The sequence below is a fragment of the Plasmodium cynomolgi genome, chromosome 14 (assembly GCF_000321355.1).
Source record: "Plasmodium cynomolgi strain B DNA, chromosome 14, whole genome shotgun sequence".
NCBI lineage: Eukaryota > Apicomplexa > Aconoidasida > Haemosporida > Plasmodiidae > Plasmodium > Plasmodium cynomolgi.
The window spans coordinates 1,158,861-1,176,650 of record NC_020407.1 but is presented as its reverse complement, the minus strand read 5'-3'; the positions used below and the strand labels follow the sequence as shown (position 1 = coordinate 1,176,650).

At 40.4% G+C, this 17,790-nt stretch overlaps 3 protein-coding genes across 3 annotated transcripts; 1 reads left to right on the top strand and 2 right to left on the bottom strand.

Annotated features, from left to right (window-relative positions):
- Nucleotides 1-1,353: 1,353 nt before the first annotated feature.
- On the top strand, nt 1,354-8,760 carry PCYB_143610 (hypothetical protein; the record flags this gene model as incomplete). The annotated part of the gene is made up of 2 exons (XM_004224832.1): nt 1,354-3,296; nt 3,330-8,760. 2 exons carry the CDS (start codon nt 1,354-1,356, stop codon nt 8,758-8,760), a joined length of 7,374 nt encoding a protein of 2,457 aa, XP_004224880.1.
- A 325-nt stretch (nt 8,761-9,085) lies between these two features.
- PCYB_143600 (GTPase) lies at nt 9,086-14,660 on the bottom strand (the record flags this gene model as incomplete). The annotated part of the gene is made up of 14 exons (XM_004224831.1): nt 13,853-14,660; nt 13,545-13,588; nt 12,918-13,001; nt 12,659-12,794; nt 12,432-12,507; nt 12,213-12,292; nt 12,020-12,079; nt 11,711-11,820; nt 11,382-11,516; nt 10,775-10,910; nt 10,501-10,638; nt 9,559-9,958; nt 9,333-9,476; nt 9,086-9,137 (listed from the first exon to the last, which is right to left on the bottom strand). The coding sequence occupies exons 10-14, from the start codon at nt 10,908-10,910 to the stop codon at nt 9,086-9,088; spliced, it is 870 nt and encodes a 289-aa protein (XP_004224879.1). The 5' UTR covers nt 11,382-11,516; nt 11,711-11,820; nt 12,020-12,079; nt 12,213-12,292; nt 12,432-12,507; nt 12,659-12,794; nt 12,918-13,001; nt 13,545-13,588; nt 13,853-14,660.
- A 1,045-nt stretch (nt 14,661-15,705) lies between these two features.
- On the bottom strand, nt 15,706-17,037 carry PCYB_143590 (hypothetical protein; the record flags this gene model as incomplete). Its single annotated transcript, XM_004224830.1, has 2 exons — nt 15,706-16,377; nt 16,867-17,037. 2 exons carry the CDS (start codon nt 17,035-17,037, stop codon nt 15,706-15,708), a joined length of 843 nt encoding a protein of 280 aa, XP_004224878.1.
- Nucleotides 17,038-17,790: the final 753 nt, after the last annotated feature.

The following is a 17,790-nucleotide window of genomic DNA, read 5'->3' as shown; positions in this document are numbered from 1 at the left end:
TATTTGTTACCTCCCCACTTTATAGGGGCAATTTACTTTTTACGCTTCATTTTTTTTCTTAAAAAAAAAAAAAAAAACCACTTTTGAATAACACATACGGGGAACAAATTAAAGAGTACACGAAGCGAAATAAAATGGCCACTAAAAAAAGGAAATAATTTGAGGATACCAAAAAAAAATTCTGTTAGTACAAGCAAAGTGTACTCTTCGATCGGTAAAAAATAGCATCCCAAGAGGTGGAATAACTTTCCACTAGCAAAAAAAAAAAATATATATTGTATAAAAATAAAGTAAAACTTTTCACAGAGATAGAGATTATTTATAATCATTGCGGAAAAAAAACAAACAAATACAAAAATATTTTAGTCAGAGGGATCATATCCGAACATAATAATGCAATAAAAGGAGGAGGCAAAAATTCACCATTTAAGCTCAAAAAAAAAAGTAAATAAAAAAAAAAAAAAAAAAGGCACAAGCATGAGTACATGCGATGGAAACGCGTATAAAAGCACGCACATACACTTATACATACGACAGCTTATGCACATGTTTAAACGTTACGCGGGTTGATCAGCAAAATGTACACACACATGCGCCATTTTCCATATGTGTTCATTTATGTACCACGCTCGTTCGCTCTATAGCAGAAATCGCAAGCACAGAGTATAGCAGCAGATCTGGCGAGAAAATTTTGTGCAGGAGAAAAGGGAGGAAGAAAATATCCGTATCCCGTACGTATAAGAAATGTTACCAGGGAGCAGGCCCCATTTTTATTTTTCCTGAATCTTTGCAAGTGGGCAAAAATCCCACGATTGGCGGAACCGAAGGATTATTTTTTCTGCGCACCCCCTGGGTAGTCTCACGATAGCGGAAGTGCCGCTCTACGGAGAGTGCCAAAATAGCGAGCCAGTTGCTACGGATTTGCGTGGGTTGGCACTTATTAGAGCCAATAGGTACGAGTTGCTACAGATTGGCACCGATTGCTATCCGTGACTGCCGCTCAAAAGGTGCCACCTCGGAAAGAAGGCACGCTGCCACACCGGGGTGTTACAATTTCGCATCCTTTCGATGGTACTAGAACGTTTTTGAAATAACAATAGGTGTACACCTCTACATGCACAGCTAAGCTCGTACGAGGGTTCTCTCTCTTTTCTGGACAAGAAGTTGGAGATAGTGCCCTCCTCCCCACACGTACAAACTTCCCCTTAGTAAGTGCACACTTTCACGCGAAGGTATTTACGCACACGCGTAGAACGCAGAGGAAGCCCCAATTTTTGGAGGCACAATAATATAAGTCCAAAAGAAGAAACACATTCACACAGCATTAAACGTGTAGAAGGTTCATAAACAAGGATGATGCTGAACACGTTCAGGGAGCTAAACGATTACAGCAATTTTTTGCCTAAAAAAATCAAGGAAAATGTGAACAAGGAAAAGTACGAAATATTGTGCGAAATAAGAAAAATAGTTTCGCTTAAAAAAAATAACTCCTATAATGTAACGTTAGTGATCAAGCTGTATAACTTGTATGAGACCATCAATACCACGAAACACAAATCGTTCCACTTTTACATTTTTATGATTAAATACTTGTGGTACTCCCTGAACAATAAAAATATAAGTCCCAATTTAAAATCCTATATTTGCCAAAGTATTTCTGGCATCCTAGACAATATAAAAAGTCACATTTTGGACGATTACTTTTTTGAATATGATAAAGAACTCATTTGTAAAGATGAAGAGTCGAGTAGTTTTGTCAAACCTGAAGATGTGGGTGGTATTTCGCATGATGAGGGAAATGGTAGTGATGTGACGAACAATTCCTATGAAGGAATTAGTGACCACTACTATGATGAGTATAAGTACTTAAATGAGGACCGAAGTGATATGGACAGTACTACCATAAATGAGAACAAGCCATATATTTCTGGAGATCGGTACTACCTAACTATTAATGGGATTTTCGAAAGGGGAGAAGAAAATACCAGCTCATTTTTTAACGAAGAAGTTTTAATTAACGGGAAGGATGAAAGCTTTCGCTTATATATTCAAAAGTGCATATTTAACATTATTGATTATAAGTACCTGTTTAACTTATTTTATGATTATCTCAGTAACAGTTCAAGGAAGCAGGATGAGTATAGTCATAATGCTTACAAGAATTTCATCACGTCTGTTATAAACCTGTTGGCAATGTTGAGGCCTTTTTGTTATTACAACATTGATGTGCATAACTTGCTGTTTGATTTTTCCTTAAATAATATGTTTTGCTGCAAATATGAGGAGTATGTGGACATGAGGGCCGACTGCCTTCTGGGATGCGGGATAAGGGTTGGAAAATGCGTCCAGGAAGCGGGTCACAACGGGGCCGCGGATGGAACCCATGATGATAATTGCGTCGATAAGGGGGATGGCAACTGGGGCGGCAACCGGGGCGGCGGCCGGGACGATTGCTCCACCTTTGCCATTAACTTCGAACTGAACAGACGAACCAACAGCGGAGTGGTACTGGACGACAATTACAAGAAGCACAAATCAGGGACAGCGACAAACGCGTTCATCGGAATGTCGGACGAACCGGTCCTGCAACATGTAGACCTAGTCGCGCACCCCATTGAGAAGTTAGAAATTTGTCCAAGATACAACACGGTGTTTTTAAATTTTGTAATGCTAAGTCAGCTGGGCTCAGATGATTTATGTTTTAAGTTAATAAAACACGAAAGGGCTCTCCATCTCTACAGGAAGTTAAAACGGTACAATTGGCATAGTATCAATTATGCTTTCGTCAGAATTGTGTACAAAGGATTAAAATATGCCTATATGTATAACATCAGTCTGGAAAAGCAAATGAAGGAGATAGTTAGACTTCTTTTTTTCTTATTCTTATATTATATAAAATTACCTTGTAATGTTCAATTAAGTTCCGCCAAAAAGTACATTCCGGATGATTACAATTTGCTGATTAATGACGATGACAGTGTGGTGAAAACAGTTTCGAAGACGTTCGTTTTTTTACTGAATAGAATGTATCGAAAGGGGAGAGCAGCCGGGGGGAACAGTGCGGAGGAAGTCAAGCAAAAGGAGGTGGAGGCAAAGATGAGGGAGAAAGAGTTACTGCAGGCTTTTCTCTCTCTTTTAAATGACGAAAATTTTAATTTAAGCACCTTCGATGAGGTGACATTTGGTGGCGAAGGCCTAGAAAGCGGCGGCGACGGAGGAGGAAGAAAAGGAAACAAAAGAAGCATATCTTCCCTTTTTCAAGACCTGGATACACACGAATTCCTTAACGTCATTACGTGTCTGTTCATGCCGCACATACATCCTTCCAGCGTGGGCAAGCACTTGGGGAATATCAATCTGTTCATAAACACCTTTCTGTTTTGCTTCATTAGGAAGTTGAAGAGGGAGAGTTTGTACTTGAAGCGGATGGAAGTTCGCGGCAGGACCCCAACTGGTGGGAGTCAAACCGGTGGGAGTCTAACCGGTGGAGGGGACATCCGTGGTGAACCTCCCATCAATCTACATGGCGAAGCAGACGATTATGTCTCGAACTATTTCATCTCGGAAGAGGACAAAAAATTTGTCATCGAAAAATTCACACAGTTAGCAGTCCAGGGGATGTTCCCCAAAAGCAACAAGGGAGTTAGCCTCTTCGAAAATATCCTAAAGCACATATGCGTAGTGGATATTAACTGCCTGGATATTTTTGTTAAAAAAATGCTAGAATGCCTTATCAATGTGAATATTTCAACCCAAATATGTAACTGTCTTTTGTCCCTATGCCTAATATTACCGCTGCTGATTAGGTATAAGGCTAGCCATTTGAAAGAACTGCTCTCCGTTATGAGTATGGGTATTGATATCTGCGATGTGTATAAAAGCTTCACCATCTTCTCCTTCCTAAGCATTTTATTTTCCTACATTTGCATTGTCAAAATTGAGAATGTAGGAGCAGGAAGCAGCGGGGTGGACTTGCAGATTGCTGTGAGAGAGTACAAAAAATTTATGCGCATGGAAGGCAGTCAGGCATACACTTTGTACTTTTTAAATGATGAGCAGATCGAGGAAGTTATGAGAGAGCGCAAAGAACTAGTCGACTATCTATGCTATTGGATCCATGAATTTTTTGAAAAAATTTTGTACTTTATAAAATTTACAAAAAATGAGAAAAGTAAAGATACCAAAAAGCTGAATGGAGAAAAGAAAGAAACCAAAGTCGGAAACGATATTTACACCGGATTGAAGACAACACTGATTTCTCTCTTTATTCATTTAGATCACGATATTGTATATGAGCTATGTCAGAAATTTTTAAACAATATTGATCAGGAAAACGCCAAGTCACTGTCCATCATTCCGTTGGCCTTCGGGCTGGTAAATAACAAAAAAATCTACGACACGCTTTTTAACGCGTTTTATAGGAAGCTCATCACGAAGAAGAAGAAAAAGCGGGTAGTACCTGCAATGGAAGCGTCGGATGGAGCACCCCTCGCGCAGAAAGAGGAAGAATACTTCACCTACTCGAAAAACGAGTACGCCAATGACGATACGGTTAAGTGCTACCTACAGTTTTTGTCAAACCTAATCAGAAGGGCCAAAAATGAATACATCAATTTGGAGGATATTTACAACTTAATCGAAATATACATCGTTGAAGATAACAATGTTGCCTTTAAGTATATTTGCAAAATTATGTATAGATTTCTGGAGGTGAATTTTTCTCTATCGGTGAAGGAGTACTCGTGTTTTAAGATTGAAGAAAATATTAGTGCACAAGAGAAGGTGCGTACCCTGGGGGGGTGGGGTATCCCTTGGTATATTCTAAACAATACAAAAAATGAGGGTAAAGATGCATCACATAAGACGTGTGAACAAGGACAAGTACTGCACACCAACTGCAATGCTGAGGAAGGGACAGCTAAGGAGGACTGCACCCATGGAAGATTCTCAGAAGGACGAGTATTCAACGCGGATGAACTCGTAAAATGGAAAACCCCATCAAAGGAAAATGTAAAAGTAGGGAAGAAGTTTACGTACTTTCTGCTGGACTATATGCTCGATCTGATAATCCAATGTGATGTCTCAGTGTCATCCCCCAATCTGATAAAATACGTGGAGAAGAGAAAATTAAGGGAAAGAAAAATCAATTGGAAATTTCCCTTAAACCATTCCAATATGATCTCAAGAATTTACAAAATAATTAAATGTATCGTTAAACCACTTAGTTGTTTATATCCAGATGAAAGGTACAATTATAATAACCTGTTAGCGAAGTGCCACGTGGTGAATACAAAGCTGTCCTTCTACCTGTACGTCTACATATGCGAAATTGTTGTGACTTTATCTTTACACGTGTTGAAGATTCCCAAGCAAATTTTGAGCATGTCCTTATATGCTAGGTACAACCCTAACGATGATAGACTGGAGCACAAATCTTCTTTCAGCTCGGTGAATAGTGAAAACAGTGTAAACGATGTAAACGCGAAGCACATGTTGGTAGATAAGAATGAGTTGAAAAAATTAAAAGAGGATTTTTTCACAAATATTATTAATAATAGGGAGAAAACTATCAAAGCAGATGCAAAGATGCAGAGAAAAATTATCAAGTGCATACACTTTCTACTTTTAAAATGTAACGAGAGTGCCAACACGACTATGTACAATGAATATATTAACAGCGTCCTGTCCTTCACCTATAACATGTACCCGTACAGCTACAATTATGATATCATTAAGAGTCAGTACGTTAATAATGTGTTATCACTGTACAATGAAAGACTGAAGCAAAGGAAGAAAAACTACTGCTTTAAGGGCTACCGTGAGCAGCTGTGCAATATTTTATTTTTCACCAACTTGTCCGTTTACTCTCAAGTCCGATCGTATGCTCAGAGCACCATGAAGCTCGTTTTGCCCACTTTTAAAATTATAAAAATTCCTTTTCTCAAAATATGCTCCTTTTATCTGAAGAATTACATCAAGCTGTACATCTTGGTGAGGAGCGAGCGGCACAAGGGGGTAAGCGGCGGCACCAATGGGGCGATAAATGGACCGATAAATGGCCCGATAAATGGCCCGATAAATGGCCCGATAAATGGCCCGATGAACGACCCGATAAATGGCCCGACGAATGGCCCGATAAATGGCCCGATAAATGGCCCGATGAACGACCCGATGAACGACCCGACGAATGGCCCTGCGGACAGCGGAAGCCTGAGCAAGCTCAGCAGCATGAAGAGCCTAGGAGAGCTGAACAACCATGACTACTTCGAGAACAAATGCATCAGCTGCTTCAACGGAATTTTGATAACCATTACGAGCAACTCGGGGCTGATAAAGAAGATCAGCACCGACTTACACCTACTGAAGAAGTACATCAAAATTATCCTAAACATATTAAGACTGGAAATGCAGAAGGATGAAATAACCCTAAGGTGCATGAAGCTAGTGTATGCCATCATTAACAGCAGATTTATAAAAAATCGGGAAGCCAGTTCCGTAGGGGAGGAAAAAAAAAAGAGCCTGAACGGATTATTTTTATTTCTAAAGGCAGAGAGCGCAAAAAAGAATAACGTCTACTCACAAATCGTCATTTTAGCATTCCTCATCTGCTACGAAAACTTTGTAATTCTCAATCATAGCGAGTTCTATTTTAGCTACCTGCTAGAAAATTTGATCATAAAAAAAAACGTGAATGTGTATAACCTAGCCTATTACGGATTTATTAAGTTTTTAAAATATTTCAACAGAAACGTTGATAGAGGTATCGTGCCTGCCCACATAATGAAAGTGTTCAGGGGCGAAGATGTATACAACAATTTTGTGGAGGTATGCATATACAAAAATTTGAAGAGCAAGAAAAAGAGCAATAGCATAAATGCCATCATCGTGAATTTATCGAAGATACAAAAATCTTTTAAAGGTTTTGCTCATATTAGCGAGACACATGTGAAGGATTTTTTCTACTACCATGAGTTTTTCAAATTTTTGGTTAATCTCCAGAATGAGTATGATGAGGAGACAGGGGGAGAAGCTACGCTCGGAGTGGTACACTCAGTGGAGCCGTACAACCAGGTGAAGAAGCAGGACGACGGAGAAGGGGAAGCCATACCAGGGGATGTGCACCGACTGGGTGAAGAACAAACCATTAGAAATAAAGGGGATGTGTGCTCCCATTTTAGCTTTTTCCAGAGGGTTATCCACAATTTGAAGGAACTGCAACAAGATGCGCATGCCGACAACGAGTACAAATCTACGTTCATTTCGCTAGTCTGTCCTTTGCTTTTTTCCCTGAGAAAGTTAAAAAGGAGGGAAGCAGCAGATGCAATTTTGGAAAGCATCATTTCATTGCTGGAAAAAGAAATAGCTGTTGTAAATATGGATGTGTATAGCATATGGATGGATTATTTTCACCTACTTTTTATTAACATAAAGAAGAAGGACCTTGACAAGTACGAAAAATTGTTTAATTTTTGTTTGTGTTTCAATTTTCAAGATACGTCCAATTTAATTTTTAAAAAGAAAACGCAGCTGTTAAGTATTATGCTTATGTACAGTATGCACAAGAACATCCACCTAATGGATGACCACCTAATGGAGTTCCTAAAATTGATCGATAATGACAACATAACGGTTAGACAAGTGGTGGGGGATCTCCTAGCTTACTTACTCTACGTACTTCACGACCATAGGTATTATTCCCACTTGAAATGTATCTATCTTAGGATATTAATATATATGTACAAAAGCGCCTGTGAGGTTATTGAGTATCTTCAAGGCCAGGAGACGCTGTCCAAACAGTCAAAATTTATTTATACACTGGAGACCCTAGCTTATATTACCATCACCATTTTTTCGATTAGAAGCATGTACGTGCTAAATAATGTGAGCATTCCATTTTTGAAAATGTTTATTTTATCCTTCCAACTCGTCGACAATTTTATCAATGGGATTATCAACAAGGCTATTAACTGTTTCATGTGCCCCTCGCTCTACTTGTTCGAGCTTGAAAAAATCAGCCATGTGAAGGGGACGGGGGAAGCAGGCGACACGTGTGTCACATGTGGCCCAGACCGTAACTACGAAATAGCCACACCAGAACTAATTAGTAGCTTCGACTCTCTACTCCAAGACAACATGGGAAATTTATTCATAAAAAAGTTAAGCCACTTGCTAAGCAAAAAGAATTGGAAGATTCGCAATTGCGTGTTACAATTTTGCTTTTATTTCCATGCGTACTACTGCATATTTTTTTACAGTCGAAGGGAAAACACCTTCCTCCTAAATGTCTTCATATCTTTGCTAGTTGACAATTATATTGAGATTCAAAATTTATCGCGTGATATTTTGTCCTCCGTGCTTTGTTTCTACGACAGTCAAACTGTTCAAAGCATTTCGCAATATTTTTTAACCGTGGCAAATGAGAAAAGCACATTACCATTACCACAAAAAGGGGAGAATCAAGAAACGAGTAATAACAGCAAACTGCTAGAGAAGAAAAAAACAGTCGCCATTTACGCCCTCATTAGTGTTATCAATTCGTTTCCGAATCATGTCCCTCATTGGCTCCCAAACATTTTGATGAGCGTAGCCAGGATGTCAAATAATAAGGTGCATATCATAAAGAAGGAGATAGAGAAATGCATCCAGAATTTTTTGAGGACCCACAAGGACGAATGGGAGTACAAGTACAAGTTGGTTTTCACGGAGGACCAGCTCAACATCTTGGACATGTACAAGGGCGGCCTTAATTACTTCACCTGAGGCGGGGCCCATCCGTGAGTGGTCATGCGCCGCCATGGGCGGTGATAAGAGAAATGAGAAACCAGCTGTTACACGAAAAAATGGCACTTAGTAGTGAACTTCCACTGGCGGTGCCTCCCTCGCAGGTGCGCCCCAAAAAATGGGAGGGCGGACCAGCGGACAATCGCACAACATATATACATATATATATATATACACATTCGTCTGCACTGAAATGGATTTACTCCCCCTCCCCATTTTTTTTCCCTTTGTGCGTTATTTTTAACTCAAACTTTCGCGGTCAACAGGGCCCGAGGCAGCCATAACATAAACAATCCAATCGCCTTCACGGGGTGTCCAAATTGCAGTGGTGCTGAATTTCTTTGAAAATGTTTATGCTGGAAAAAAAAGGGGAAAAAAAATGTGTAAGCAAACGTGTAGAAATGGGAAGCTCCACAAGTGGGCGCTCGTAAGCGGCTGATCATAATGGCTCAACTTGGTGCTCCTAAGTCGCAAATGCGGGGAAAACCCCAATTGATACAAATCGCAGTATAGAAAGAAGGCGGTGCAGTGCTGCCCACTTTAAGGCTTACTAATTGTGTGTCGAAAATTTCGAAATGTGTATGGGGATTTTTTCAAGCTGATAAAAATTTTTGATTGCTTGAAGGCGTTCCTCAGCATTGGTGCTGAACTTGTCGCTCTTTGTGCAGATGACTCTGAAGGGTATGTTCGTTTTTCTGTAAGGGAGAAAAAAAAGTGAAACATGAGGAGAGAACGGGGGAAACACGCAAATACATCGTTCGCACATGTTGTACATACTTTATGGCGTCCACTATGGACACGTCAATCTTCTGTATGTCCACGCTCATGTCGATAAGAACAAAAAAAAGGCATATTTGATTTCGCAGAAATATGTAGTCCTCTAGGTTCTTTCTCAAGAACTCCATCTTCTTTTTGCCTATTCCTGCAGCATAGCCAAAGCCAGGCATGTCCGTCAAAATGAATAACCTCTTTTTCTTGCCATTTTCAAAAGAGTATAAATTTATCGACCTAGTGCACCCGCTATTCTTGGAAACTTTTACAGTTGCATGCTCATTCACGTTGATAAGGTATTTTATGAAGTTCCTCAGAAAGGTTGACTTCCCTACGTTGCTCCGGCCCAGTATGCATATTTCATTTACGCCGTAATTCTCAATTTTCTCGTAATTGTAAAACTTTCCTAGGGGTGGAGGGAAAAACACACAGATTGGCTGTTAGGTTAGCTGTTCGATTAGCTGTTAGGTTAGCTCTTCGGTTAGCTGTTCGGTTAGCTGTTAGGTTAGCTGTTCGGTTAGCTGTTCGGTTAGCTATTCGGTTAGCTGTTAGGTTGTCTGGTAGAGGCACTGCCAAAAAGCGGAGCACCACTTTGTAGGCAAACACACAAGTTGATGAAAAAGACATGGTGAAGACGCACAAAATGGGGGTTGTTATTTATTTGTAGCAGCATAGGAAAAAAGCTCCTCTTATTTAATAAATGGTGCAATGGGAATTTAGGAAAGGGCACTTAAAAAAAAAAATACTTTAAGCTTTGCTTCTTAATCGGGTAAAGTATATTCCCCCCGGATGGTGACGCAAAATGGGGGAAACTACATGATGTGATACTCGCAAAAGAGAGGTGGTCACCGCGGGACGTTCACAAGTGTGCGCTCGCTTATGGCCATTTATGCTCTCTTCGCTCGCTTCTACTCACATTGCTTATTTTTTTTCGCTCTTTTTTTTCACCTAAAAAGGAAACCTGCTTAACATCCGATATGTTAAACTTTTTGTTGATTACAAGAAAGTTTTTCAAATTGGTCTTAAGCTTATTAAAGCTGATATTTTTGAACGGCTTATATTCGAGATCTTCCTTCTTTTTAATGTCTAAAAAGGGGAGCAGAACGGAGAGAGGGGGGGGGTGTAAAAAAGGACAAGTAAAGGATGCGTACATAAACGATTGGGTTCAAAGGGACCCCAGCAGATGGAAATATATTTATGTGCTTCCCTCCAAAAAGGTTACCTTCAAAAAGACGGAAATTTGAGAACATCACAAGTTTGGTGGTATCCCTTTTTGGAATGAAACAACACAGACGAGTCACATTAACGCAGAACACCCAAAAAAAAAGGGAGAAGGGTGATTTAACTACGCTTCGCATTTATCATAAGATGAAGGAGTTTTTGCGGCGGGGCGGGGATAGCAAGGAAAAGGCACACTGAGCGACCTAACGAATGGACGTACTCCTGGTCATCACATTTTCACCTAAAAATTGGTAAAGCGAGTATGCAGCGCAAAAAAGCGAGCGCAAGTGTATAGCATACACACGTGGCCTATCTATGTTATGGGCTGCGTAGCAAAATGGTGATCATAAAAATTCACTTCAATGTGTACACATGGCGCAAAATGGTACTACATTGCGTGTCACAATTACAACTATCGAGTTGGCACTTCTACATATGTACATATATGCGTGCAAGCATATGCCCCCCTTCACCAATTTGAAAACTGGTGAACGAAGGAATAAACTGAGAATGTAAAAATCAACGTAAGAAGGTTTAGCTCGGCAGGGGGAACACACGTCTTTCGAAGGTACACAAAACGGGAAGAAGCACGTATCCATTCACAGTTGTTAACACGTTTTTGTGTCCCGCGTTTGCTCCATTTTTACTACATTTTTTTTTACTTTTATTTTTTTGTTTTTTCCATGGCGGATAATGTCGACTGTGACGTAACCATCCGATGTGCTGTTCAAAATTTCGTGCACCTAAAAAGTGGTAAAAAAACGGAAAGGGATAAATTAAAAAAAAAAAAAAAAAAAAAAACTTGGCCTTCCCCTCAGCAGCACAAATTTTCAACGGGGGCGAAATACCCCAAAAAGGCGCAATCACATAAATGTATATCGGCATAAAAGCGGCATTGTTTATTTTATTTTTTTTTCCTTTTGCTTATCCTGTTAACATCGCAAATGTTTTTAATCCCCGTATTGTTAATCGTCAACATGATATCTCCTTTCGTTATGCCGGCAACGTCCGCAGGTGAGTTAACCAAAACGTCTTCTATTTTTAGTTCTTCCAAAAAAAGGGGAATTCGGGTGGGGGTGAATTATAGCACAACCGGTAACCGGCATTGCGAGGGAAATTTCCTCTCAAAATTGCCATAAAAGAAAAAAGAAAAAAAAAGAGAAGCAAATAAGTGTTGCTCGGCTGATAAACATCTTTTTTTTTTTTTTTTTGTGAAAGCAAATTTTGCTTGTGTAATTGCCATTACCATTTTTGCAATTTTTATAAACTGCGGAGGTACTTTGCTCTTTTTCTCTCAAGACAATTCCTGATGGTGTTTATGATGGCAATGTAGAGGTTGGTTGTTCACCCGAAGGGTTGCTGTTTGTACATAGGTGTACATGTGTGTGCATTTATGTATTTTTTTTTTTTTTTTATTTTATTTTTTTTCGAGTAAGTACCCAGAAATGGCTCCTTGTATGTCCCTTCCTCTTGCAAGTGGGTTGTGATGTTTTTTAAAATATTCACGGGCAAGGCCAACCTGTTTATTAAATGGGAAACATGACGATGAGAGGATTACCATAAATTATTATTTTTTTTTTTTTCACCAAATTGAATTGCGACGTGAGAGGAAAAATTGTGTTTTTGTTCATTCTGCGACGCGCTTCTTCACTGCATACCCGTAATTATCAATTTTTTTTTGTATCATTCCTACGAGATTTCCATGCTTGTCGATTAGTGGAGAGCCAGACATGCCTTAAAATTAGAGGTGCGCAAAAGAAGTTCGCTTGCGGGAGCGGTTCACTTAGGGGAGCGGATCACTTGGGGGAGCGGTTCACTTGGGTGAGCTGCTTATGCTCCCTGATTGCAACTCGATGCGTGTGGCCCGCTGCCCAGAAATGCTAACCTTTGTTAATCGGATTGCTTATTTGAATAAAGGGGTACAAACAGGTTTGCTCCTTTTCACAAAAGTTTTCAAATTTGGTGAAGGTCTGTCTAGGTTGATTTACGACACCGATACTGTAGGTCTCTTTATCGAAATTCTAAAAATGTTTGCAAGCAAAATGGAGTCACATTTTAGCCCAGATGTGCTAGCCCAATCAAGCTACAACGAAATAATAATGCAGCGAACAGAAGAAAAAAAAAAAACACACAAGTATGCGTACCTGTATTTGTCCATACGTGATTACTGGTTCTCCTGGCTTCAAGAATTCCCTGCTGGAGTCTAAGTTTAAAATTGGATTAGACATGAAGTGCGTAATGAAAAGACTGCCTTTGCGCGCATTATTTGTGTGGCTCTTACTTAGAGGTATGTGGCTAAACTGTTCCTCCGAGTTAATTTTCATGACGCATATATCGGATTCTGGCATTTGGTGGTAGCGCGTGGAGAAGTGTATAAAAAAGTGCTTGTGTGTATGCGTGTGTGTATATGTGTGCTTATGCATGCGTGTATACGTGCGGAGGTACACGCATGGGCACAGCAAACAACCCGTGTGACTGCTATGAAATGGGGATTTTTCCAACGGTGGTTGGTTCCTCCTTCCATGAGTGCTACGCATATAAGGTTACCCCTGTGCAAACCGGCCAGCGTTGCCACATAAAAGTTGTCTTCATTTTTGATAACGAATGTGCCCTCTGTATTCTTCGGGAGTTTTTTTTGAATGAACAAAATGGGTGTAAGTGCTATGAGTGCATTTTTTTTTTGCCAAGTGGCAACTCGGACACGTTGCTACGTTGCTACGTTGCTACGTTGCTACGTCGCCACGATGTCAGGACGTCACGGTGCTATCTCGTCATTCCTTTACCGTTATGTTATGTGCAGCCGTGAGAACGTATCCTTTTCGCGCGAAGAAAAATGGAAAAAAAAAAAAAATGGGCATGGCGAGGAGAATTTCCATGAAAAGGGGAATACATTTTAAGTGGTTAATATTGTGGGGGCAATACTGGGCTGAATAAACTTCGTCCCGTGGTGCACCTTTTTTCGAGGGGGCGATTTTTCCCCCCTTTAGTTAAACAGTAAGTCTAGATGTGCTCCCCACTTACACATGCTAAATTTTTTTTTTTTTTTTTTTTTTTTTTTTTGCTGTGCATATGTTTGTACCTCTTTTGTCGTAAATGAATCCCGAACCCAAGAATGCCAGTTGATCTAACTTAAAGCAAAATTCTGAAGAGTTACTTTGTTTATAGATTTTATAAATCGTAACAAAGCTGGTCATGAGGTTGTCCGAAATGGACGCATAATAATCGAACTGCTTTGGAAATTCTAAATAGCTCTTTGACAACACAGAAAGGGTTCGATAAAATGTGTCACATAAATAGAAATAAAAATGAAGTAAAGAGTGGGCAACATATTTCACATATTCTTTAACGTAGTGAATTATTAGATGGGTTGCTAATTTAGAACGGTCGTTTTTTTCGGGTTGTGTATTTTGCTCTAGCTGGTCACTCTCCGCGGGGGCGTCATGGTCACCGTCACTGAGGCGATGTTCGGGGCTATGCTCAAAGGTACACTCAGAGCTACGATCAAAGGTACACTCAGAGCTACGATCAAAGGTACACTCAGAGCTACGATCAAAGGTACACTCAGAGCTACGATCAAAGGTACGCTCAGAGCTACGATCAAAGGTACGATCAAAGCTACAATCAAAGCTACGCTCGCATCCATCGGCAGTCCTCTCACCCCCGCTGTTCTCACTTTCGCAGAGGGACACATGAACCATCCTCAGGGACATGTTACACAAACTGCACATAATCTTTAGCTCATTTTTTACACCATTAATCGTGTCACCATAATTACGCACAAAATTGTCTGCTAATTGTTCAGCACGCAGCTTCAAAAAGGGGAAAGAGTCCTGAATCCGCAGGTGCTTTGTTCTGCAGTAGAATATCCACAGGTAGGTTCCCCTCATTTGTGTGTTCTTAAGTTTCGAGGTGCCAGAGGGGGAAGGGCTGCTCGCAAGCTGTCACGTGGCATGGGTATGCGAGATGGTGTGGAGAACTGGTGAAAATTGTTGCGCCAAAAGGGATAGAAAAAAAAAAAAAAAACAGAACATCATACTACACAATGGCTCACAAATTTAAAACACTTCGGTAAAGCAAATCACCCAGCAGGTGTGCCAAATGGGCGGAAGGGAAAAAACATTGGCCGCAAATTTTTCATCCCTAAAGTGCTCTGTAGGAATGGCGTCGACATGCGGGAATTCTGCGCTTTTTGCTTGGCACCCGTTTTATGCTCTCCTTCCAGTTACCGCTGTAAGCTCGGAAAAAAAAAAAAAGAAAAGGCAAAGGGAAGGAAGGCTTTCCTCGCACTGGGATCTCAGCGGAAACGTGTAGGATGCTGAGTCCATACGTAAATGTGAACATACATGCCTACTTCGCCAAATGTGGGCGCTATTCCTCCGCACGAAATTCACACGTAAACCTTTTTGCCATGAAGTGCCTCCCCCAATACGGTGTGTGTGCATTTGATCGGTTAAGAGGACTCTACCAGCGCAACTGACGACATCCAACGACATGACCGATAAGATATGTACATCCTCTTAAATGTGTTGAGTTTTTCAGAGTGTTACGAAAGTGAGAAAAAAAAAAGGAAAAGAAATTGAGGCGAATCAAATGGAATAAACTCAAATCAACGCAAAACAAAGCAGACAAAGTGGTCGAGACGAGGGGGCACCCGCTTCGTCAACGTAAGCCATACAAAAATGTGCACAAAAATTGTTTTTTTTTTCAAAGTGTAAAAAAGGTAAGATAAAAAAAAAAAAATGGCAGTATTGCGAGTAGTGCTTCGTGCGAGTGGTGCTTCGTGCGAGTGCGATTTGGTCCCCAATTGGCGACTTTCTGGTAGCTTGATGGGTGCCCAGTTGGTGGGTCCCCCTTCTATATGTTGGTACCCCCCTTTTGGTTGCACTTCCCCTCATGTGGTTTTGCCTCACCTGACCGCGGACTGGTAGCGGCTCACAACACGTCCGAGGACCTGATGTTCGAGTCGTAGTTGTAGAAGGGGTCGGCCACCTTCTGCTTACTGATGTGCAGCAGGGAGTAAATGGTGATGATCAAAAGGGTAATCATGATGCAGAAGAAAACAATGGAGGTCCAAGCGAAGATGACAAGGGGCTCAATCGAATCTTCATGAGTACAATCCCCATGGTTACAGGGAATGACCGATTGGACGTCGTAGCGTACATCATAGCCATCGCGGAGTCTGTATCCACCTCCACAAAGGGATGAGCAACTTGAGTTTTCAAACAAGTCTACACATTCATCATTATTACAGTGTTCTTTGTCTATGTTAACGGATTGAAGGTTGGATGTTTGCGTCTCGTTTATTTCTATGCTCTGTTCCATGTATCGATGATGTTGGTCGTCATCTACACTGTCCATATTACCCATGGTGTAATCTGTGCCGTTTAAAATGGCATGCAGCTTTTTTTCAATGTCTTCTTTTATATGCTTTTTTAAAATGTCCTTACTGATGGATTTTATACTTGGAGGCTTAGCTTCAAAGGTGACAATCAAATTTCCTACGGAGATTTTTTTTTCCTTCTCATCATAATACATGGGACAGTCGTACACTACCTCTTCTTCGTTAATGATTGGAAATACATGTTTGTATATATCTCCTATATACTCAAAATGGATAGGGCAGTTTTTGTCAAAGTACACGTTTTTTCCATTGGCCACTTTGGTCCCCAGTATGTAGAGTATATGTCCTGGTTCAGCCGTGACTCTGTACTTGTTATTCGAATTGTCTTCACTTAAATTGAGTTGGTTATACAAATCAACGACATGTTTATTGGTTAAATTTTTATTTTGAACTGGGTAATTTTTTATTGCAATTTTTGCCACTCCCTTGTGAATTTCCTTGTTTTTTTCATTTCTGTTTTCGAACACACAATGGATGTAATTATTTTTCTGCACATTTTTTATTTTTAAAATTGATGACAGATATTCTGTGTTGTATAACGAATTGGAAACTGACACTTGGATTTCGTCATTGTTAAATATTTTATATATGGACAATGGATTATTTCCTGATTTGTTTAGTGAAACTTCCTCAAAGCATTCGGTTAATATGTTGGTGTTTTCTCTTCCGTCTATGTATTTTGGGATGATCACTCCTATGGTGTCTCCCTGGCCAATTTCGTGGTAGCACGTGACATCTGCGTAGTAGTCGTCGAAGTCCAGGTTGTACTTGGACGAGGAGAAGTCGCACACGTATCCACGGCTTCGAACGGGGGGGCTCAGTAGGAGCACGAGGAGGCACAAGTAGTGGGCGAGGTTCGACATGGTTGCTGGCGGAGTTTGCTTGCGGGGGGGGGATGGCTGCGGTTTCGTTGCAGACCGGTATGACTGTGGTTTGGCTGAGAATCGGCAGTGGAGTGACGAGTGGCGCGACAAAGCGATTCGGCAAAGCGATTCGGCAAAGCGATGCGACAAAGCGATGCGGCAAAGCGATGCGGCGATTTATGAAGGCGTATCTTTATACGTGGAGGAGCAAGCCCGGGGGGGATTAAACTTTACGAAAATGCGCACAGTTGCGTAGGAGTCCCTATGAGTACGTATATGAGTGTATATATATGTGTGTATATATATATGTATGTATATATACATGTACAGGTGTGTGCACAGCTCGCATGAGCATGAAACATGTACGGCGTGGACTTTGAAAAATAAAAAATGCTAATATGTTAAAATAAAAAATTAACAAAACATAAAGGAGACTGAATCAAACTGTTGTCTTTTTTTTTTTTTACATAACGTAAGGAGATAAACAAAAAGGGTTCCTTCAAAATGATCTGCGGAAAGAAAAATCATTAACAGTGGCGAGGGCAAATTTTGTTTTGCTTAATGTGTAAAAAAAAAAAAAAAAAAAAAAAAAAAAAAGGAAGGAGCAAGTGGACAGATGAATGTTTCCCCCTTTGGCCAGCTGGAATGTTCAAATAGCCCTGCTTTTTTTTTTGCATGTACAGGTTTATGATGAAGAAGTTTCACAAAGTATCAGAGAAGGAGATTTGGGGTCTGCTTTTTTTTTTTTTTATT